Source organism: Pyrus communis, chromosome 1 (assembly GCF_963583255.1).
Source record: "Pyrus communis chromosome 1, drPyrComm1.1, whole genome shotgun sequence".
Lineage (NCBI taxonomy): Eukaryota > Viridiplantae > Streptophyta > Magnoliopsida > Rosales > Rosaceae > Pyrus > Pyrus communis.
In genome coordinates, this window is record NC_084803.1 from 4610446 (window position 1) to 4633798 (window position 23353).

General features: G+C 39.0%; 4 protein-coding genes across 4 annotated transcripts; 1 reads left to right on the forward strand and 3 right to left on the reverse strand.

Moving 5' to 3' along the window:
* The first annotated feature begins 1994 nt into the window (after window positions 1-1994).
* On the forward strand, window positions 1995-10142 carry LOC137741725 (kinesin-like protein KIN-4A). Its single transcript, XM_068481441.1, has 26 exons — window positions 1995-2367; window positions 3082-3228; window positions 3343-3492; window positions 3606-3871; window positions 4193-4380; window positions 4467-4591; window positions 4755-4791; window positions 4927-5018; window positions 5148-5258; window positions 5474-5587; window positions 5754-5847; window positions 6034-6146; window positions 6244-6342; window positions 6423-6533; window positions 6634-6750; window positions 6842-6922; window positions 7240-7311; window positions 7456-7549; window positions 7783-7814; window positions 7903-8000; window positions 8087-8185; window positions 8341-8562; window positions 8708-8870; window positions 8972-9142; window positions 9236-9542; window positions 9658-10142. Exons 1-25 carry the CDS (start codon window positions 2248-2250, stop codon window positions 9437-9439), a joined length of 3120 nt encoding a protein of 1039 aa, XP_068337542.1. The 5' UTR covers window positions 1995-2247; the 3' UTR covers window positions 9440-9542; window positions 9658-10142.
* Window positions 10143-10401: 259 nt separating this feature from the next.
* On the reverse strand, window positions 10402-12049 carry LOC137741719 (uncharacterized). Its single transcript, XM_068481430.1, has 2 exons — window positions 11783-12049; window positions 10402-11086 (listed from the first exon to the last, which is right to left on the reverse strand). The coding sequence occupies exons 1-2, from the start codon at window positions 11915-11917 to the stop codon at window positions 10712-10714; spliced, it is 510 nt and encodes a 169-aa protein (XP_068337531.1). The 5' UTR covers window positions 11918-12049; the 3' UTR covers window positions 10402-10711.
* A 725-nt stretch (window positions 12050-12774) lies between these two features.
* LOC137713456 (probable inactive receptor kinase At5g67200) lies at window positions 12775-15801 on the reverse strand. The gene is made up of 2 exons (XM_068452755.1): window positions 14164-15801; window positions 12775-13674 (listed from the first exon to the last, which is right to left on the reverse strand). The coding sequence occupies exons 1-2, from the start codon at window positions 15557-15559 to the stop codon at window positions 13076-13078; spliced, it is 1995 nt and encodes a 664-aa protein (XP_068308856.1). The 5' UTR covers window positions 15560-15801; the 3' UTR covers window positions 12775-13075.
* Window positions 15802-19658: 3857 nt separating this feature from the next.
* LOC137717438 (uncharacterized protein At4g06744-like) lies at window positions 19659-21214 on the reverse strand. Its single transcript, XM_068456815.1, has one exon. It carries the CDS (start codon window positions 21183-21185, stop codon window positions 19785-19787), a length of 1401 nt encoding a protein of 466 aa, XP_068312916.1. The 5' UTR covers window positions 21186-21214; the 3' UTR covers window positions 19659-19784.
* Between the last annotated feature and the right edge of the window lie 2139 nt (window positions 21215-23353).

Genomic DNA, 23353 nt, shown 5'->3' on the forward strand with positions numbered 1-23353 from the left:
AGAAAAAAAGAAAAAAAAAGACGTTCTATAATTCATAAGTATTTTGAGTTTTTCTGCCTAGCAAGAAATACTTTTGACCGTATAAAATTGTTTTTCATCAATCTGGAAATAGTGAAAAAAACAAAGAATGCCTTACCTAGATCTATCGGAATCGTGGCATCCCTACCAATAATACGGACCAATAATTTAGCAGAAGTATATGTCCACACCGTGCCAAGGGAGTGTACTTATCTGTGTCCAAACTTCTGTCGTGCAATTTCCTACAAAAATGGAAAAATGACATTATATATCAGCTTTGGCCCACCCAAAAAAAGGTGTGGCACGCTGCAGTTATGGTGGTGGTGCCATGGATTTCTGTGTAGGATAATCTAGCTGACCTCCTTTGTCTACACTATTTATGTTTTGTATGTGTATCGGATATTTTGATCCCAATTTCCCATATTTGGTTCTTTGATTTGATTAATTTAACTCAATAATACGAATATCAGAATCTCAGTTTTTTTTTTCCAACAAAATTAATTTCGTTTTAAAAAAAGTGAAGTTAGGTTTATTGATCATATAACGATAATTTATGAGTCATCATCTTTAATATCGATATAAGTTGAGCTTTAAATCCTAATATTGACGATGATGTCCAAAACTTAACATCAATGATGTATTAAAGACAAATCCGCATTTTAAAACATGCCGTTGATAACATCAGCACCTACCCTCAAACCTTCAATAACTCTCACTTTTGACGCCATTGATGGCCCCTTCCCATCTACTTTGTAACAGTTTTTTAAATCCATAAAAAATCAACAATGCGGACCACGAGGGCTTTTAGCCCCTGCCTAACCAATGTGCATCATTATTCACTAGACTTTGGGCTGCTGAACCTGTTCGAGCACAGCCGTGCTAATGCTATATGTAGATAACAGTACATCTGAGGTCGAAAAAAAATTGCATGCAACCTGTGTGATCTTCATAATATCTCCTTTTTGTATCTCTCGTCTCATGATGTATTAAAAAAAAAAAAAAGATTCGAACACCAGTAACTCTCGTCTCATTTTTGTAACTTGTCACATGAATGTTGAAAAAGAAGAAGATTCAATAACAGAACCTCGGGTTAAGAAATGCTAATGAGACTCTTATAAAAATGAGATTTTTCATGTACTCTTTGACACATCTTATTTTTAACATATATCTTATAACATTAGCAACAAAATTGATGTTAAATTGTAAGATGATAGAGAAAAATTTTGGTTCAAAGAAATTCTAAGTATGAAGAGGACAAGATGAGCTGTTGTTTTCAAGAAGTCACACCGGAACATGATACACTGAAGTGGCAAAACTAGAAAAAGATGAGTTTTTTCTTCTTCTACTGCCACAAAATCTGTAAAACGTGGGACCATCATCGACAGAGTCTATGACTAGAGAAATTTTTAGTTATAACGAAAATACGGATGATATATCACGTGTTTTTATGTAAATGGTAAAAAAATTTAATTTTTAAGTTATTAACTTTTTAACATATATATCCCACCATTTATATAACTACAAGTGGTATACCATTCCGTGTGAGGATCACACTGAAAAATCTCTTCTATGACTGGAGAGAGTGTGGGGCCCAGCAGGGTTATGGACTCTAAAAGGCCATGTGATGTGGGAGATCACCAGCTGGCTGTGTCTAATTTGTGTGGGACTATTCTTTCCGTCCAAAAGGGCAAAAGTGAGAAATCACATCGGGACACACTCCCTTGCGGGAAGGGTGTGCGACGAGAGACCGTTGCAATTGCAAAAGCAGGTGAAGGGGTGTTTTGGGAAAGAGTGGCACAAAAATTTTCAGAGGGGGGGGAACTGTGAGAGGAGTGAAGCGCAAGGAAAAATGATACGCGTGGTTGTCCCAGCAAGCAGTTACCGGCTCATTTCCCCAACTACCCTTCCCTCTCCTTTCTTCTTACAGTATTTTTACTTTCTCTCTCCAACGCTCCTTCCTCGTCACAACCAGCTGAGCTGCTCAGCTTTCTCTCTCTACTCCCTCCCTCTCTCTCTCTACACTCTCTCTCCTCTTTTTTTTTTTTTTTTTTTTTTTTCTGGCTCATGTGTAGTTGTCATTTCACTTTCCCGATTGCTCAGAAAATGAGAACGGTTTGATACCTCTCTCTGCTCCTTTTTTGTATTGAATTCTTCATCTCACTCTCTCTCTCTCTCTCCCCTCTGTCAGTCTTTCTCTCTCTAGCTATCTGGCTATCTTCCCCAGTAGCAATGGAAGCGGCAGGAGAGGACTGCTGCGTCAAAGTGGCGGTTCACATCCGGCCGCTCATCGGAGACGAGAAGCTTCAGGGGTGTAAAGATTGCGTCACTGTCGTCCCTGGGAAGCCTCAGGTACACCCTCCGCAATCTCACTCTCAGCCATTGATTCTACCGCATTCTCTCTGTGTCTCTATCTCTACCTCTATCTCTCTAGGTAACTAGTTGTGTTCTAGATTAACTAACCGAATTCGAAGAATCGAACTTTTGGGAGATCTAGATCCAAATGTGCTTACTGAGTGAGCATCAGGATTGCATGCTTCACTTGGCAATCTGATTTCGGATCAAAATTCGCCTTAAATTTGTGTAATTTATCGAGTTCCAGAACTTGAAGAACGGAGAATTATTTGATTTGAGGAATATTCTAATTTAATCTAAACTACGGGATGGAGATTCAAGTCACAACTTATTGATTGGCCGACGTTGGGAGGGAAGCTAATGAGTCATGACGGCATTTCCTTTTATTTCAATCCCGAAAACTTGTGACTTTTCCTGGAAATCAAACTTTCTTTCTGGGTTTTGCTAACATTTTGGCAGATTTTCTTTTGGTTTTAATTATTTACGAGCAAAAAGGGACCCTTTTATAAAATAAAATAAAATACTTTTTTCTATCATTTCGTGTTTGGAATGTGTGGTGCCTATAACATTTGTTGGTTTTCAATCTTATGTACTCTGGGATTACTTCAAGTTTCAAGGTTTTTAACACCTTGAGCAATGCTGATGCGTGCAACGGACCAAAAGCACGAGTATTTATGTTTAATCTACGAGCTGATTGTGACAATGGTGCAGGTACAAATTGGGACGCATTCGTTTACTTTTGATAATGTCTATGGGAGTACCGGTTCTCCCTCATCTGCAATGTTTGAAGAACGTATAGCTCCGCTGGTGGATGGTTTGTTTCACGGATATAATGCTACTGTCCTAGCGTATGGTCAGGTGGTTACATTTTTCTTGGAGAGCCGAGATTGCATGTCTTGCAGTTTACTGTTTTTATATAGGCTTACCTTACAATTTACTGTCGTTTGTGTTAACCTCTTAATTCTACTGCAGACGGGTTCTGGAAAAACATATACCATGGGCACTGGTTTTAGAGATGGTTGCCAATCAGGAATTATCCCGCAAGTTATGAATGTATTGTTCAGCAAAATTGAAAATTTGAAGCATCAAACTGAATTCCAGTTGCATGTATCTTTTATTGAGGTTTGTCAAAGTGTGTTATATTCTCAATCTTGTTAAAAGATTTTACAAGCTTTTGGACTATTACATAGCTGCGTTGCATTATTTAAATCTAACTAAGAGACTTTGATGCGCAGATTCTAAAAGAAGAAGTACGAGACTTGCTCGATCCTAGTTTTTTGAGCAAACCAGAAGGTGCAAAAGAAGGTGCCAACGGGCATGTGGTGAAATTAGCATCCCCTGGAAAGCCACCAATACAAATTCGAGAATCATCAAATGGTGTTATTACACTGGCAGGATCCACTGAACTCAGTGTAAGTACACTAAAAGAAATGGCTGCTTGCCTGGAACAAGGATCATTGAGCAGAGCAACAGGGAGTACAAATATGAACAATCAATCAAGGTAAATTATGCACCTTCCTTTTCATTGAAGTTTTATGTATTTCTCCTGAATCCGGTGATTTTTTGCTACTACAATGGCTTAAACTAGTTGACTAAAGCTTTTGGGGAATGTACATCAACTGGTAGTAGTTCTTCGCTGAGCTAAAAGACTTACCTTTTTTTCTGAAATTTTTATTACATTTGTAAAGACAATATTTTTGCCTTCTAAATCTTGAGAAAGAGTTGGTCCTTTCCAAAATAAGTTTTTATAAACTTAAAATACATTCAGTATGTGCCACTGGTTTCAATTAATGACTCGTGCCTTTTCTTTTTATGTTTACAGTCGCTCACATGCCATCTTCACCATTACATTAGAGCAAATGCATAAGGTCAACTCGGCATGTAATGAAAACAACGGTCTTAATGAGAGTATGAATGAAGAATATCTATGCGCCAAGTTGCATTTAGTAGATCTTGCTGGGTCTGAGCGAGCCAAGAGGACAGGTTCCGATGGCATGCGTTTTAAGGAAGGTAAATACTATTCTTTTATCACTTTTTGTATCTAAAGTGCATTTCTGTTATACATTTTCATGTGGATGTTCTTTTCTATTAAACAGGAGTTCATATTAATAAGGGTCTTCTTGCCCTTGGGAATGTTATCAGTGCACTTGGTGATGAGAAGAAGCGCAAAGAAGGTCTTCATGTGCCTTATCGAGATAGTAAACTTACTCGGCTTCTGCAGGTTTGGTTCCATTCAAGAATTTGTAGAACTTTGTGGTAAAGTGTATGACAAAATGTTCTTGACTAAATTTATACTAAATATTATGTCCACGAAGCTCCTATGAACTTTTCTTTTCTTTTTTTATTATATTTTACGTTTATACTAAATACAATGATTTTTGCAGGATTCGCTTGGTGGTAACAGTCGAACTGTTATGATAGGTAACTTTATTAGGTTAGAAAGTTTTTTTTCTTAATGACAGTGGAAGGGATGTTACAAGCACCTATCTGCTGATTATTATATCCGTCTGTCCGCATGATACATGATACTGCCATGTTTTTCCTTATGTCACACAGCCTGCATCAGTCCTGCTGATATCAATGCTGAAGAAACCCTGAACACTTTAAAGTATGCAAATCGTGCTCGCAATATCCAAAATAAGCCTATCGTAAGTTGTTCAGAATGAAGCTTGTCCATGGTTTTCATTCGGAGTCGTTACCATTGTAGATACTAGGTACAGAATTTCTACCTTTTGTAACGGTGTCATTTATGTGGCTTTTCTGATTTGTTGTAACAGGTAAATAGAGATCCCATGTCCAATGAAATGTTAAAGATGCGCCAACAGCTAGAGTTTTTGCAAGCTGAACTTTATTCACGTGGAGGAGGATCTTCTTCTGATGAAGTACAGGTATGATTTCTGTGAAGCGTTATGTCTGATTTCTTCCATTGACGGTCAGAGTTACCCCAGCTGTACTATTGTATAGCTCCATTATAAAAAAAAAAAAAACCCCAATTGAAAACTGTGACTAATTTTTTATTACTGGAATAGATGTACTTGTCATTTTCTTTCACATTTTTAGGTATGAATATATCATTTTCTAAGTGATTTTACCAATTATCTAGGTTCTCAAGGAAAGAATTACTTGGCTTGAAGCTGCTAATGAGGATCTTTGTCGGGAACTTCATGAATATCGCAGTAGATGCAATGGTGTAGAGCCATGTGAAAGAGCTTCTCAGGTATGTGTTACATGCTCTAGTAGAGATTGACGCTATTCTTTCATCTTGTTTCTCTCAAGTACTAATATATATTATTTTGACTTGTAACTTGTCTTGGTTTCTTATTGTAAACTATGTATGATCAACTAGAAAGATAGATTTGCAGATCTAAAACTTCATTTTGCAGGATGATAGCCCCTGCTCTGTCAAAAGCGATGGCCTAAAAAGGGGTTTGCAGAGTTTAGAACCGGTTGACTATCAAATGGGCGATGCGATAACAGGTATTGCTTATCTCTGGTTTAGGACTTTGTCGACAACATTTTCTTCTCACAATTAAATCATCTGCAACTATGTAAATTTTGTTATTGTTTTCGCAAATAAGCTATAGCTCATGTGCATCGATAGTGTTGGGGAAGTTCATTAAAGTGGAGCTATTTTATGTATGGTACAATTTCCTATTTTAGCAGGCGATTCCCAGGAAATTGATGAAGAAGTAGCAAAAGAATGGGAGCACAACCTTCTGCAAAATACCATGGACAAAGAGTTGCATGAATTGAATAAACGTCTACAGCAAAAAGAGGTATCATTTGCATATGTATATTGTTCTGTATTAAATCAAAATCACATTAATGTCATCACAGAGTTTATGTGTAACTTTGCATTTGACGCTTGCGCAGTCGGAGATGAAATTTTTTGAAGGGTCCGACACTCTGGCACTCAAGCAGCATTTTGGAAAGAAAATTTTGGAATTAGAAGATGAGAAAAGAACTGTGCAGGTTCACTTAAAACCTTTATACTTGATGGTCTTATTCTGGAGAGAACCGATATTCAAGTTTGTCCTTGTTTCATGCTGCAGCAAGAGAGGGACCGATTGCTGGGTGAAGTTGAAAATCTTTCTGCTGGTGATGGACAAACACAAAAGTTGCAAGATGTTCATAACCAGAAGTTAAAGGCACTTGAGGGACAGGTAACCGTATTTCTTACTACTAGATCGTTGTTTCTTTTGGACAAGCAGTGGACTTCGTTGTAATCCAATTGTGGCATCTTGTTCAATGTTTTTATACCAGATTTTGGATCTTAAGAAGAAACAAGAAAGCCAGGTTCAACTTTTGAAGCAAAAACAAAAAAGTGATGAAGCAGCAAAGCGGCTGCAAGATGAAATCCAGTCTATAAAGGCACAAAAGGTTTAGACTCATTACTCATACTTTTTTTCCTATCAAGGCTAAAATTTTCTCTGCCTCTACTCTTGTGGTTTACATATTTATTCAATAATAGGTTCAATTGCAACAAAGGATAAAACAAGAGGCAGAACAATTTCGGCAGTGGAAAGCCTCGCGAGAGAAGGAATTGCTGCAGGTATTTGCTTTCTTCATTTCCTTTTCTTTTTCTCTGAACTTTTAAAGTTAAATGGAACTGAAGCTCCTGCCATTTTACATAAAAGTATATAGTCTATGAATTATTACTCTGTACTAATCTATCGGATGGAGCGAGTGCAAATTGGAAATTGCAGTAGGATTTAGAGCCCAATTACCTGTATATTTGCTTATTAGGTAGTATATGCATAAAACAGTAGAGGGTGGAAATGAATATGACAATGTTTTAATTATTTCGTCTGAATTGGATTTCCTCTATTAATTATTGCTCCCTACTTTGATTTATGTTTGCTATAATAGTTACGGAAAGAAGGGAGGAGAAATGAATATGAAAGGCATAAACTGCAAGCGTTAAATCAACGTCAGAAAATGGTGAGTATATCTCAGTTGCTTATTTCCCTTATTAATAGAAAACCTAATTTGGGAATATTATCCGAATTGCTGCCTTCATTACAAGCTCCATGGTACGTGACATAGTATTATGGTAGTTGAATTAAATACTGTCCATTCTTTCAGGTTCTTCAAAGAAAGACTGAAGAGGCCACAATGGCTACCAAGAGGCTGAAAGAATTGCTAGAAGCTCGTAAATCTTCTGCTCGTGACAACTCAGGTATGCTTTTTATTGTGCAGTCCTGGACACTCGTTGCATTCATAATTGCATTCGTTATCTCCAAGGAGGTATTGAAATATGAAATTCACCTTCATATGTAATCACCAAGTTCTAAAATTACCTCATATGAGAAGAAATGCCATCTTTATAACATAGGGTCTTCACGCTTCCACTTCACAGCACAGGTCTTCTCCTTTATTGTTAAACTTTCTAATTGTGTAAACTTTTACCAGTTGTTGCCAATGGAAACGGGACACATCAACAGGTAATGCTCTTTGATTCCTCTTCTTTCCATATGTTTTCTGTTGTTCCCTTTGGATTTTGAATCCTTCTAACTCAAGTTGCACCACTAGGGCAACGAGAAATCCTTACAACGGTGGCTTGATCATGAGCTTGAAGTTATGGTGAATGTGCATGAAGTTCGTCATGAATATGAGAAACAAAGTCAAGTGTAAGAATAAATATATGTTCGTTTAATACTTGCATTTATCAGATATATTTTTGGAGATTTTAGTTATTAAAAGCTGTGATATCCAGACGAGCTGCACTGGCAGAAGAGTTGGCCATGCTGAAACAATTAAACGAATTTGCTTCGAAGGGCCTTAGTCCTCCAAGAGGAAAGAATGGCTTTGCCCGGTATGTTTGATGTTAAACAATTATGTATACATAATTCTGTCTTCTTCCACATTTTACAGTTTGCAATCTGATGTAATGGTTAGCATGAAACATATAGAATACTAAAAATTTTAAATCTTTCTCTGGTGGTTTATTTATGTATTTTGTTTGTTCAGAGCTTCCTCCATGTCACCTAATGCACGAATGGCCAGAATATCTTCACTTGAGAACATGCTTAGCATAACATCAAACTCCATAGTAGCAATGGCATCACAACTTTCAGAGGCAGAAGAACGGGAGCGTGCCTTTACCAACCGTGGACGTTGGACCCAATTGCGCTCAATGGCAGATGCAAAGAACTTGCTTCAATATATGTTCAATTCTCTTGCAGATACAAGGTGTTTCCATGTGTTCTGAATGATTTTATTTAACCTTTGTTTCCTTGCAGATGCAATACGAATATCGATGTATCAGTCTGGCCTGGTTTTATTTTACCTTTTTTTTGTGTTACGAAATTCTAAATATCATTCCACATGCCGACAGGTGCCAGTTGTGGGAGAAAGAAATGGAAATCGATGAAATGAAGGAGCATCTCAAAGAACTCGTAGGTTTGTTGCGGCAGAGTGAGACACGAAGAAAGGAAGTTGAGAAGGAACTAAAAGTGAGAGAGCAAGCTGTTGCAGCTGCATTGGCAACATCTGCCTCGGTGAGAATATTAGTTATTGTGTAACATTTCTTCTTGTACTCTTCTTAACCTTGGCTAACGTATGTGAATGATTTTTTTGTGTGTATCTTTGTTACTTTTAGGCTGGCCATGATCAGGAGAACTCACAGAATTCACTGAAACACTTTGCTGATGACACGAATGGTCCCTTGTCCCCAATCTCCGTGCCAGCACAAAAACAGCTGAAATATACAGCAGGCATCGCCAACGGCTCAGTCAGAGACTCGATAGCTTTCATAGATAAGACACGAAAGGTCAATTTCATCCTCCTTTCAATTGCAGAGTTGTTAATTGTTTTCTGTTTTTGGCTAAGAAAGCTAAGAAAGTGCGATTTTCTGTTATTGCAGATGGTACCCATTGGGCATTTGCCAACAAAAAAACTAGCAGTTATAGGGCAAGCTGGGAAGCTATGGAGGTGGAAGAGGAGTCATCACCAGTGGTTAGTACAATTCAAATGGAAATGGCAGAAGCCTTGGAGACTCTCGGAATGGATTAGGCACAGCGATGAAACAATCATCAGGACCAAACCTCGCTTACTAGGTCAATCGTGATGTAATGTTCTGCAGTCATCTGCCTATTGTTGCCCGATTTTCATCTTTGACCTATAAGCATCATCCCAACGCATAGCATAGGGAACTCAAGAATCAAGTACAGGTACTATAAAGTCACAAAAGTTATGATTGAGAATCTCGTATGTATGAAAATAACTTGTTCAACAAGATGGCTTAGCACAGCGATTAACCTACTTTGACTGTTTTGAATAATGCAGTGTGCTATAAGTAGCCGTTGAGGATATTTGCTACTGTCATGGAGATCATTTTGGGAGGCATGGGTTTTTATTGAAAGTTTTGCAATGGTTACTGCGCTCGGAGCATCTTGTAAATTCGTGTTGATGCTGCCGATGATATACTGTGTAGCTAGAAGCCGACACCAATGGTGCAAGACTGCAAGTGGTGATATACTGGTGAACGGAGAAATCGAGCCGTGTAATTTTATAGCACCTTTCTGTTAATAACAACACAACTTGAGGGGAAAATCCTTCAGGTTACAGAAATATGTATAAAAGGCTCTCTTCGTCGTTCATTTTTAGAATGTCGTTTGTGTGTAGCGTTTTCTGTTGCATCGAAGTTTTCGAAGAAAGGGAAAATTCTTTTGTAGATTACTTTGTTCCTTGTGTAAACATTATAGTTATTCCATTGGCAGAGATTGCTTCTTGTATGCCTATCTGTAATAAATCCTTCCCTTTGTATGACATATACGTATGAAATCATCGGTTCGACGTAGCCACCTAAGCCTGAGCAACAAGAAAAGTTCGGTAAGGCAGCTCTCCCACCGGGTAAGATCAGCATAGGTCAGATCGGATGGGATCAAGATACAGAGAGAGTTCATGTTTTTGTAAGAGATGCCCCTATGGATACGTGAGTCAGAGTGTCCCTACCCACGTTTTTCTCACGAGCGATGTTACTAACCATCCATAGAGACCTTGATTAGAACACCATTTGTACCCACAAAGAAAGTTGAACCTTTCTTGTGAAAAAAATTTGATTACTACAAGGTATTACAAGATTCTAAACTAACTGATACAAGATAAGGTATTTTATCGATACATTCCAAACCAACCGATACACAATCCGGACAACCTGAACTGAACCATAATATGCATATGTTTTGTTTGCTGATGGTCAATATCTAACAACGCGGACCATTTGAGAGGAGCTGGGATCAGTAGTAGCTACTCCATCAGAGACTCACAGAAGTTGAATGATAGTACAGAATCACACGCGATGAGAGTAGCATTGCAGAAGTGGGCTTGTATCTGTACATCAAGTTTGGCAACACCAGTATGCGTAGTGCTCGTCTTTGCGATGATTGCTAACAAGACCTCCACACTGTAAACAAATGAAGCTACTCCCATCTGAAAATGCATCCAACACAACCTGCATCCTGCCAGTTTCCGCCAGTATGGAACTTCCTTGATCATCAGGTCCAGCACCAACTGACGGACCACCCACGTTACCTGCTGCTTCTGGTTCAGTCTTCGAAGGATGAGCTTCGGCAATTGCACACTCCGCAAACAAAGAAGCTAGTTGATCAGCAGCAGCACTTTCTTGCAATCTACTTCTGTACAGCTCACGAGCACGATGCAAGGACTGAAATACAGCCTCTTCCCCACCCCTTGTTCTCATTGCCATAACAACCTGTTCCGAAAACGAAATTAGCATCATGGACACACTTCTCTTGATTCTTAAAACTTGTAACAACATAAATATGTTATCTGTTCGTACTTGTAGTAGCTCCAAGCTTGAACATTTAACATGACCGCAGGAGCATCTACATACATTCATCAGACACACATACGAGGTACCAACATCTAGACAAGTCTCTCACTACGAAGCTCCCTCTAAGGCGGTGCTTGGCGATCTCCAACATCACGACCCCAAACGCCATAACCACCGGCCAACACTACCATTTTGTCAAACAGTTAACTACCCGTCTACTCCTACTAGACAATTAACAAGTAAATAATTATCTTTCCTCATCCAACAACTTACGCCAATCCTTCGTGTTCAACTTCGAAATCCTGTATATGCTAACACGCATATCTACTTTTGCTCCAAATTTATACACACTATAACTAGTAATGTTCTCTTTACACATTCAGGCATGAATCCAATCATTTTATTAAAAAAAAAAAAAGAAAAAAAAAAAGAAATCAGTACAAAATTGGCAGGGAAGACAGTATAAACCCTAAAATTCAAATCGCATTAATGAGAATTAAATCAGTTTTACTCAATTCCATGGACGATGGACGATGCGAATCAAACAGAAGGAAAATGGGAGGAAGTTGATAAGTTATAAAAATTTAATAAATAAAAAATGAAGTTGAAGATTACCGCTTGAAGGGCCTGGGAAGGCTTGCCTTGATTAAGGAGCTGGCGAGACAATGTGAGCAAGTCCCTGACGACGTCGCCTTGACCGGTGTTGGACGGCCCCGCCGTCTCCATCATCTCCGTGTCCGTATGGTTCATGGTGGCATTCTCTAATCCCGAAATTGTACGCCGATTTCGGATTGGTCTTAATATTTATATATTTGTTGGGTGAGGAAATGTTTGATGAAAGAAAGGTGGAGGATTCTAGCAAATTCTTCAGGTTAAAGCTGTCGGCTTCCTCAGCCATCTCTCTCGCAGATATTAGTGATGTTTTCATGTTATGGGCTTTCATTTCAGATCCTTCCTTTGTGGGCCTGTTTATTTATTGGGCTTCTTGGACCTGTCACGTTTTCCAGTCCAATACACATTTTTCAACAATCATTTTTTTTTTGGTCATCAGATGGACCCTCCTATACATATTATCCAACACGAGTTGAGTGGGACCAGAGCAGAACTGGGCGGATCCACTTAATTGTGAGTGTGGAGGAATTTACATCACGGGAAATCCGTCACATAGTGTTACGATTTCACATTCTCTTGATTATATGAGTGTTGATATAAGTATAACAACATGAGGGGTGACGTTATGAATATGATTGTGAAGTCCATGATGGCTTTCACACTCCACCACTTGTGAAGTCCATGTAACGTTATGAATCTTATAAAAATAGCAAGAATGTAACCAGTTAAAAAGCACAATCATATGCTGCATTCATGTCACCACCTAATTTCTCTCAACTTTAATAGCTCTTCATCATTTGAATTTACACCTTGTTAGGCTGTCCCTATACATTACTTTCACACAGCTCACTGTCCTTATCATTACCTTATAAATTAGGACACGATGTCACATGTTAAACTTTCTCACATGATAGTTTTTGAATGATCTAAAATACAGCCACAATAATTTATCACCCTCCCTCCCCACCCCCCACCCTAAACAAACATATCTTATATAGTAAAGCTCAATTTCTCCAGCACTAGGACACAATGTCACGTGTTAAACTTTCTCCCATTACAAATTTTGAATGATCTGAAATACAGCCACAATAATTTATCACCCCCCAAACAAATATCTTATATACTAAAACTCAATTTCTCCAGCACTATTCATCAACCGTGAACGGATGAAAAAAGATCACAAATAATGTAGCAGAGATAAAAGTGACCATTAATAACTAATATATCATAATCATGTGTGATAAATCTATTTCTTTTCTACAAATAGTTTGCTAGCCAGCTAGCTAGCATGTGTGTTCATCTCAATTCACTTTCAACCTCCTCCATGGATGATATCGTCTCCTTTTTAATCTCCTGTAACATCTTCAACACCTGCCACATGGTCGGTCTCTGCTCCGGCGAAGTTGAACTGCAAGCGATCGCCACCTCCAGCAGCATTGCCATCTTATCATGCCCATCGTCATGGTCATCTTCCCTCAAAGATCTCACCCATTCCATCGTATCATCCGGCGCTAAGACTAAGTGTTTCGATGGAGGCTTCCCCGTGAGAAGCTCCACCAACAAAACCCCGAATGCATAGACATCGGACTTTGGAGTTGGTTGCCGCCGTTGTCGATAATGATCGTGATCGTTTGACGAGTTGGTGCGAGTCTCCGGGGCTTTGTACGCAGTTGAATCGGGGTCCTCTTCGGACGTTGGGGTAGGGGTGGCGAGAACGGAGAGGCAGTAGTCGGTGAGACATGCTTCGAAGTCCGAGCCAAGAAGGACGTTGGAGGACTTGAGATTGCCGTGGACGAGCTTCCATGCTTGGTGGATGTAGGAGAGGCCTTGCGCTACGTCCTCCGCTATTTTCAAGCAGGATGTCCAGTGCAGCGGCCTTGCCCTTGTTGATTTCCCTGCAACGCATTAATCATATTAGGGACTTGGTTTAAGGTTAATTAATTCAGCAGATTCCTGCACTTAATCACAAGCAAGATTCTCGGCGCCGAACCAAATCTAGTACAATCAATCATGTGCTAATATTCCAATTCTAATGATAACCCCAAAAAGTACGTAAACGTGGCATTTAAAGAAAGTGAAATTTAAGAACGCTTACTTGTCAATCTCCTATTTGCCTCCCCTCAAATTCTTTATAAAGTTTTTAATGACTGGCACACGGTATTATTATACAAATAGTGAGATATATATGTTAAAAAGTTAATAACTTAAAAACTAAAATTTCTCACTATTTACATAAAAATATGTATGCCACTCTTATCCCGTCACAATGAAAATTTTCTAAATTCTCAATCAACAAAATAGTCAAAAGAATCAAACAGCAGACAAACCGAGTCAAACCAGCTCGCTACTCGCTCGCTCACTCAACTGAAAGATTGAAACATTACCGTGAACGAGGGAGAAGACGCTGCCGTTAGGCTGGTAATCGTAGACGAGCAGCCGCTCGTCCTTCGCCTGAAAATATGCTCTTAGCGGCACGAGATTCGGGTGTCTCAGCGCACCCACCGACTCCAGGTGCCGCTCGAACACCTCTCTGCTAGTCCCACCCAGCTTCCTGGCATCGAGCCTCTTCACGCTCGCAATCAGGCGGATGTCCAGCACCGCCTTGTACGTCGTCCCGATCGTCCCCTTCCCCAGCAGCTCCGCCGAAGCCCGCATCAGCTGGTCGAGCGAGTACAGCTGCGGCTCGCCAGCGCAGAACATTAGGCTCCCGCTCTTCACCACTTGAATCCCCTGCGCCTTCTTCACCTTCTGCTCCAGCTCCTCCTCTATTTCCACGACCGCCGCCGCTGTTTCCTCCGTCGCGGTTGGTCCCGCCGAATTAACCTCTTTTTGGGTTTTGGATGTCCTCTGTTTCTTCACCGCCATTGCAAAACAGAGGAGGGAGCAGATCAGGAAGAAGACGCCGGAGGAAAAACCAATAATGACGGCAGTTCTTCTGTGCTTTTTGTGACTAGGCTGAGTCAACTCAACGCCCTGGATATCTTCTGCACTGCTCTGCCCGAGCGCCCGAGCGGGCGGAGGGGCTCCGTGGGCTTGAGTAGTACCAAAAAACGTTGTATCGTTGCATTCTTTGTTCACAATCTCGCCGCAGAGGAATTGGTTCCAAGAGAAGGAGGATGCACCGAACCGGAGCAGAGTCGGAGTGACAGGGATTGCACCAGTGAGGTTGTTTCTGGAGACATTGAATGTCTGGAGGTTGGACTGGTTTAGCGCCGGGACCGGTCCAGTGAACCGGTTCCATTCGAGACGAAGGTAGTACAGCCGGTCCAGATCGGTGATTAGAAATGTCGGTAATGATCCGGTGAGGTTGTTGTACGAGAAATCGACGGTTCGGAGGAGATGGAGGGAGGAGAGCGAAGGCGGGAAGGAACCCGCGAAGGCGTTGTGGTCGAGGAAGAGGGTTTTGAGGTTAGTGAATCCAGCGAGGTCAGGAACCGGTCCGGTAAGCGAGTTGTTCTGCAGACTCAGGACTTTGAGTTGGTCCAACCGAGTCAGGGTGTCAGGCGCGAAAATGCCGCCGAGGTTCTGGGACTTGATTACGAGGCGAACTATTTTGTACCGGGCGGCGCATTGGACGCCTGTCCAGCGGCAGAAGGACTGGACGGCGGTGGCGTTGGAAGAGAAGGGGAGGGCGTCATGTAAATCCGCTTTGGATTTGAAGGCGAAGAGCGCGAGAGCGTCGGGTGGGAGAGACGGATGAGCGAGGGAAGGCCTAGAGGAAGTAAGTGTGGAGGTGCAGAGTGAGAGAAGAAGTAAAAAGAGCTGCCATTTCTTGAGCATTGTAGAAGAAAGTAAAGAAACAGAGCGTAGCTGCCTCTCTCTGGTCTGTAATTTACAGAGAAGTCATGGAGAATAAGAGAGAGAGGGGACAGAAAGGTCACAAAAGCATCTATGAACTAAGAGGAGCAGGTGTCGGACCCAAAAGCTCAGTCACGTGAAAGTAAGTTCGCAAAGCCAGAGGGTAATTTTAATCACACTTTAATCCTTGTAAATCGAAAGTCGGTATTTAATCTTTAAAATTAAGTTTGTTCAACTTTATTTTTTAGAACTCGATTTTAATTTTATTTTATTTCATGAAACTTAGAACTCGATTTTAATTTCATTTTAAATAATCAATGATTATTGTAACAATTAAAATCCTCACAAATAAAACATTGATTTATTTTATACATACATCACTAAAAATTTCAAGTTCAAGAAGTATTTGTTGGAAATTTTGAGTAGAAATTTCTTTGTCTCACATTGGTCATTCCCAAAAGGTTTTGTCCCTTATAGAAAGTTATTGGAGTGATAGGCCTTGAAGACTAAAATTAGGCTCACCCTTGGGGTTGGGCTTTGGGGTGTACTAATTAATTGGTAATTTATATATAATTAATTTTAATTAATTTCTATTTTTTTTTTTTTTTTACCAACAGACTCATCTTTTCATATGAAGTCTGAAGTGTGAGAAAAAACACCCCTCTGAAGAGATGTCTCCTAATAGATGCATCACTTCCTCACACATGTTGCGAACAGGTATAATCATATTATATATACATCAATCTGCGTGACATTTAGAACATAGAAAATACAATTCTTCTTCTATAATCCAAAACATCCTTACCGAGAGAACCACATAGAAATTTGCCAGAAGCCAAGTTTTCCGATGTTGGAATTTTGACTTGATCGTTGAATCTTGGTGAAGCAGACGTATGTAGAACTACAAGCATTGAGTAGGGACGAAATTTCTGTTTCAAGGATATTGCGGTACTCAAGCCTTGATCTTCAATATTTCTGTTCAATATTATTTCATTGTTCATACACTGTTAATTTCTTATTTGCATTTATTATTTATTAACATATATAATTTTATCACAGATTGTTGACATATATCCAACAGTATTTGCCTAAAGTTTTAAATAATGATTAAGAAAATGAGCGACTTTGATTAAAATACGTGTACAGTGAAAGTTCATTCATCAAAATTGAGCGAACAAGAATGTATACTGAAATGTCGTTCTATTCACATGTTACCATAAATAGCATAATATGATTTCTTATATTTGATTCTTTTGTCACTTGATTTACTAAAGTGATTGATGGTGAGCAATCTCAGGGACCACTTTTGTAGATTTTAAATTTTAGAGACCAAAGTGAAGAGTTAAGTCAATCTCAATGACCATTTTAGCTAAAAAACCTTTCATCTAAACTTTTTTTTATGTAGTTAAACATAGAGTAACCAAAACTAAAGAAGGAAGGCAAACAAGCATGTTACAATTAAAGTTAAGAATTTGGAAGAGTATTGTCCACGTTCATTCATCATTTGATCGCTGATTTTCACACTCTCGTTTTTTTCTCTTCAGCACTCTAATTTGTTTATAATCTTTATTTTCGTTTGATTTATCAAATTATGTAAGACGAGACTGAGAAAAAAAAATACAGACAGATGTCACTTCCTACATGAGAAGAAAACAAAATGGCTATTGTTTATACACGGACCCCATGAATCTAGCAGTGCCCTTAAAAAGAAAGTGAAATCATTGTCATGTGATTGAATAGCATTGTCCGTGAATTTCAAGGAGGAAGCATTTTGCTTTGATTTTGCAGGACACGTTAGTAGTTGTATTTCTTTCTTCTTTACAAGGGGGCCCAATGCCTTCGTAAATAGGCCCAAATGTTATGTTGGATCTGTCGGCCTAAGTTTAGAATCGTGATTTATTTGGGCCTAATTACCACAAGTGATGGACTAGTCGTGTTGGGCTTCCTTTCCAGCCTATACATCTTTTCTCTGTTTCATTTGAACGGGGGATTTGCCATTACCAACTAACTTGGGCTAAATATAATTAAAAATGAACCACAAAAGATTAGAGGCAGGGATTAAGAAATGAGTCGATGCAATGCATTTAGAGAGATTTATAAAATGACTACTTAAAAGAAGTCATTTGTAGCCACTTAGTATTACGGTTTAGTGATATTCTTTTCATTTGTAAGTGATATGTATTAGGTTCGATTCTCGCCAAAGATGAATTTTAATCACATTATTATCAGCCTATTGTGAGGTTTAGCCCACCCCCTCTCCCTTTTAGTATAGATAATATTATTTGTTCAAAAAAAAAAAATGAAGTCATTTGTAGTCAATTCTAATTACATATCTAAATCTCTTGGTACTTGTAAATTCATCGTCCAAACGTAACCTAAATTCAACAATTGTGTACATAAGTTTTGAACTAAAGCTCCTCTAATACTAATCAGGCTAATGTATGTGGACCAAATGATCATTCGTTACTCAACCCAAAGTAGTAGGTACCATCCAAAAATTTCCACTATGATGAAAAGAAAAAAAAAAAGATTCCTCACAAAATTTCCTCTCAAAACTCTCTTTCACAATGAAAAACCACTTTAACCTGTTATGAAAAAAAATAACACCTAAATTCAAATTGTTACTAGTCTTTTTACACACGTTTTTGTGCATGCGAAAACCTTTTTTAATAACTTTTTGTCCTTATTCAGCATTTTGTATTTTGTTTTTTAACATGTGAATAAATACTGAATTGTAAAGTATTACGATTTTGGTGTGGAGCTTTGAAGTGCCACTGCCACCGCCTCTTTATCTTGTAAACGAAGCAACATTTGAATATTTTCCATCGTTATCCCCCACGACTTTTTTGAGTAGTGCCCCTCCCCATTGATAATAAAAAGAGATTCTCAGTTCCATATTGGTTTCCAACCACTTCCAAATTTGCATCATTCCAACCGTCATCTTGTAACCATTTGTTTTTTATAAGTAAAACTCGACGGCAAGCATACACCAAAGTGGCGGCGTAGTTGGATCAGAGGTGTACAACGAGCCGAGTAGTTGAGATCATGTCCCAAGGCCTCCATGGCCGTCTAAAAGCAGGAGAGATTTGAAGAATTTGCACAGCCAAATCAAACAGTGGATGCTTAGTGGTTAGTTCCACTTGGTACACTTATTTTGCTTCCCACTTGCTGCATCCAGTGCAGCTCTCCAAATCTCCATTAACAGATAAATAGTAATTTAACAATAGATACTTACAAAAGTGACCAAATTTTAAATTCCAAATTACACAAGGATATATATATATATATATATAATTGGTGGTGAGTTCATCGAACCGTCTGCCTTACCTCACTCACTCAACTAGGGCACAGGGGACATTTCCTACCTACCAAGCACTTGGCTCATGAAAAAGGTGTCCCCAGAAAGTGATATTGCTAAAAGGTCTTCAAGACTTAAATTTGCAGGTTCTTCTAGGATTGTAACAGAGGCAAATCACCCTCTTCTTTCTCTCTTTGGACAATTTTTTTGGACCATACCTTAATTTTTGATAAAGCAAGCACCTTTCTCTTCTTTTGCGTTTGTCCATCCCCACTAACTTCGATTTTTAACTTGTCACAAAGTGTGAAAATTCTGAATGGACTAGATGAATGAACGGTTAGATGTGTGGTCAAGGATTTAATGGCTAAGGATCCAACGGTGCATACTATGCTCCGATCTTTAAAATCGCACAAAGTGGGTTATATAGAAATGCTCTCTAAAGGACCTCCATCCTTTAACAAATGATTGTTTTGTATCAATAATGTCGATAATGTATCAACAACACTTGAATATGTCGTGCTATTGAAATGTTATTATCCACAAATAATTGAGATTACCCCATTTAATAAAGAATGGATATCCTATGCAGATAAGTGTCTTGTCCTATCCATTCATCCAATAAAAATTAAAAAGAAAAGCTACAACAATCGTTGGTTTCTTAATGATACAAACAATACTGAGGAAGGGTGGAATCAAACTGGAATCCTCTAGTGACAACCAACTAAGCTAAAAGCCCGAATCACTGATTTCTTATAATCACAAAATCATCAAGGAAACATCTCAATAATTCTCATATTAAATGCACCATGCATTATGTTACACTGATATAAGTGAAAAGAATGAATCACCATGTTTACATTGAAATTTTTACACCCACAAGCCTTGGAGAAGATGAACAAATTTAGTACGTCACGGTGGAGGAGGCAATGGAGGAAACAAAGAACCAAAACCAGGAAGCTTACATGGAATGTAAGTATAAGTCCACATGAAGGGACAAAACCTTGGGTGCGCAAAGAAATCCGCACATTCCTCCACCGGTCTCTGAAACAGAAGATCGGGAACACAGTTGTTCGTAACATCGAGCACTCCTTTCCCGATCAAGCTTCTACAAATCGGACCAACATTAGTGAAGTAATTATGGGACAGCGAAAAGTTCGCCAAGCTTTGCAGCTCATGACACAACACCTCAGGTACCATGCCATGCAACAAGTTACCCGCAAAATTCAGCTGCTCCACGTTTTCGAGACAGGCCAGTGAAAACGGTAACGGCCCGGTTAACTGGTTGTTTCCAAAATCTAAAACTACGGCCTGTTTTAGCAACCCTATCTCGTAAGGCAAGCATCCTGTGAGCTGGTTGTTTAGGAGCAGAACCTCAGTCAGAGCGGCGAAAGCTTTTGAAATGCCCGATGGAATTGAGCCCGTGAATTTGTTGTTTGCTAAGGTGAGAAGGAGAATATGAGAACTGCCGAGATTGTCGGGAAGATTCTGCATGAAATTGTTGTTGTTTAGGAATAGGGCGTCAAGTTCTTGAGTGAAAATCTGCGGTGGGACGGCCCCAGTGAAGAAATTGAACCTTATGTCCAAGAAACCTAAGGTGTTCATGCCGAGAACGGCGGAGGGAAACGCCCCGGAGAATTGGTTGTTGCTTATGTCGAGTTCGTAGAGGTAAGGGAGGTTGGCAATGGCGGGGGAGACAGTGCCGGAAAAATTGTTGGAGTTTGCATGGAAGAGGGCAATGTCCGGGAGCTGGTCGAGAAATCCGTCGAGAGAAGGGGCCCCTAGTTGGAATCCGTTGAAGTCGATCGAGGCGAGGGCAATGGCGGAGCTGTTGTTTGGAGGGCTGTCACAGTAGAAGCCTTTGTAGCTGCATATTTTGGATCCCACCCAAGTTTTTGTGATGTTTAGTGGATCTGAGGTGATGAGGGACTTGAAGTTTTGGATAATTGGGTAGACTATTTTGAGCCTTTGGTCTGCAAATACAAGTTCTTGGTTGTCTGGCAATTTTGTAGGAGGAGGTGCTTGTGGCGGCGGTAGTGGTACTTGTGGTGGTGGTACCGGTGGTGGTGGTGGTGGTGGTGGTGGTGGTGGTGGGGTTTTGTGCTTTAGGTGGCTTTTGTGTCCGCTGCCTCTTCTGCGGTGGCCACCTAAATCGAACTCGAGCGTTTGTTTGTTGGAATAGTTTGTTACGGGAGAAGAATTTTCATGCAACGGAAATGCTACTGCTACACAACTAGCAATACAAAGATAGGTTAGAAGAAAAAAGAAGGTTGAGAATGAAACTAGAGCTTTGGTGGAATCAGGGCTTCTCATTCTTTCCTCAGAGATAAGAAAAGGCTATGATTTTCTTATGCTGGAGCAAATGGAACAAGACACTCACTGCTGGGGTTTTAATGCCAAATTATACACACTTTTTCATAATTCATAATTTTTTTTTTTTTTTTACTAAACCGTAATTACTGATTTTTTTTTGTTAACTCATAATTTAATCTAAATTGAAAAAAAAAATCCAAAAAGTAGTGGATGATTCATGATTGGGTGGCTCAATGAAGCACTAATTCAACACTTTTGAGACTTCCTATCCAAGTGTCAAACTTTTATATTGAATTAATTTCACACATTTAAAATGAAGAGAGTTGAGAAATAAAAATTTAAGGGCTTGTTTGGTATCTTATTTGAAAATTTTAATAATTTCTCAAAACATTTCTTAATAATTTTTCTTGAAAACAATTTTCTTTAAAACTCAAAAACTTGTTTGGTATGCGATTTAAAAATTTTAAATTTTACAATTTAAACTGGACAAAGAGATCTAAAAAGAGAGGGTTGAGAGAGAAAGAGGAGAGAGGAGGAAAGAAAGTAAAAGATGATTGGAGAAAAGAGAAAGCAGCGAGAGGATCGGAGGAGATGGAGAGGAAGAGGAAGAGAAGTGATAGAAAAAAACCGAGAAAATAATGAGAGCAGATTGGAGTAGAGACGAAAAAGGGGGAAAAAAAGGAGAAGGGTAGAGAGAAAGAAGAAAAGAGAGAGATAGCTTTGGAGTGAGAGGGGAGAAGGGAGAGAAAAAAATGAGTGAGTTTAAGTTTAAAAACTCTAAAAACTCTTTTTTTTTTGTGTTTTTATAGAATATACTATATTTTTTAGTTAGTCTTGAGTTCAGTTTTTAAAAATAGTCATACCAAACAAGTTTTTAAAACCTAAAACTTAAAAATTGTTTTTAAGTTTAAAAAATTGGATTCAAGTAAAATATCATCTAAGAGTCCCATTGAAATTATTTTAATTAACTCTGCAGAGACTTCATCTTAAAGTTTCGATCAAACCTGTAAACATGGCAAGATCTTCCCGGACCCTCAGTCCACTGCCGTCAAAAAGATCCAGAATAATGCCAAAGCAGATGCTCGAGAAGTCAATGTTGCTGGACCTCCACTGTGTTCGTTGTTAAATGTTTAAATCTAAATGTACAGCTGGGTTTTGTTTCTTTCGTTATTTTCTTGTAGATTGTACGTCACTTGACGAGTGAGGCAGGGTGGTGTGAATTCTCAGTTTCAACCGATACTTTTTGTTGATCGTGAGGGGCATCAGCATGTTTATAAATCCATCGACCTACCGACATCCATTACCTTTGGTGGGGGCTAATGCAACATTATGTCAATAATAAGGGCAGCTTGTATTGAAACTCTGAATTCTGGATGAAAATGGACACCAATTTGTTTATTTATTCATTGAGTAATGTTAAGCAGATTAATTTTTTATATCAAATTTGTGAATTATGTGATGTGTCGATTGTCATCATGCGTTACTCAACGTGGAGACGAATTACAGATCCGTATTCTACACGGCACATCCTGGGTTCGATTCCTGGCGCTAGTGAATCACACGATGATGGTCATGAAGATGTTAAAATGTCTCTGTGAATCTTATTAGCCCCTAAAAGTTTGGACTACCGTAACAAAATCATAGACTGGTTCCAAGATGAAAAAGTATTTTTGGGTTTGGACTTGGATCATTAATAACTAAGCCCAATGTTATTTGAAACATGGACCACTATTTTTCTGGGCTTCTTCTGGGCCGTGCAGCAGAACTTTTGTATGACCAAAAACCCAAAAGAGGGAAATAAAGAGAGGAGAAATTATGCCATGTAACTCTGATTAAGAGGACGAATAATCTCAGTATTGGATTTAGTGATGGAATCCAATTCACCATCCAAACGATTAAATGGGATTGAATATGTCTGTTTACCCGGATTGATTTGAATCTTCAACAACCCAGTTTATCAGAGATTTTTTCATGCATCCAAAATACCGCGTGTCATAACAAGTAGAGAATTATATTTTTTAGTGTCGTTGCAGTTGTATTATATCACGCGATGCATAACTTTGTGTTTTAAGAACACTGAAAAATCTCTCCTAATTTAAAGTGATTTCTCATGCATAATTGAAGATGTCAAGCACACCTCTTTTTTTGTCGAAAGATAAGTATTATTA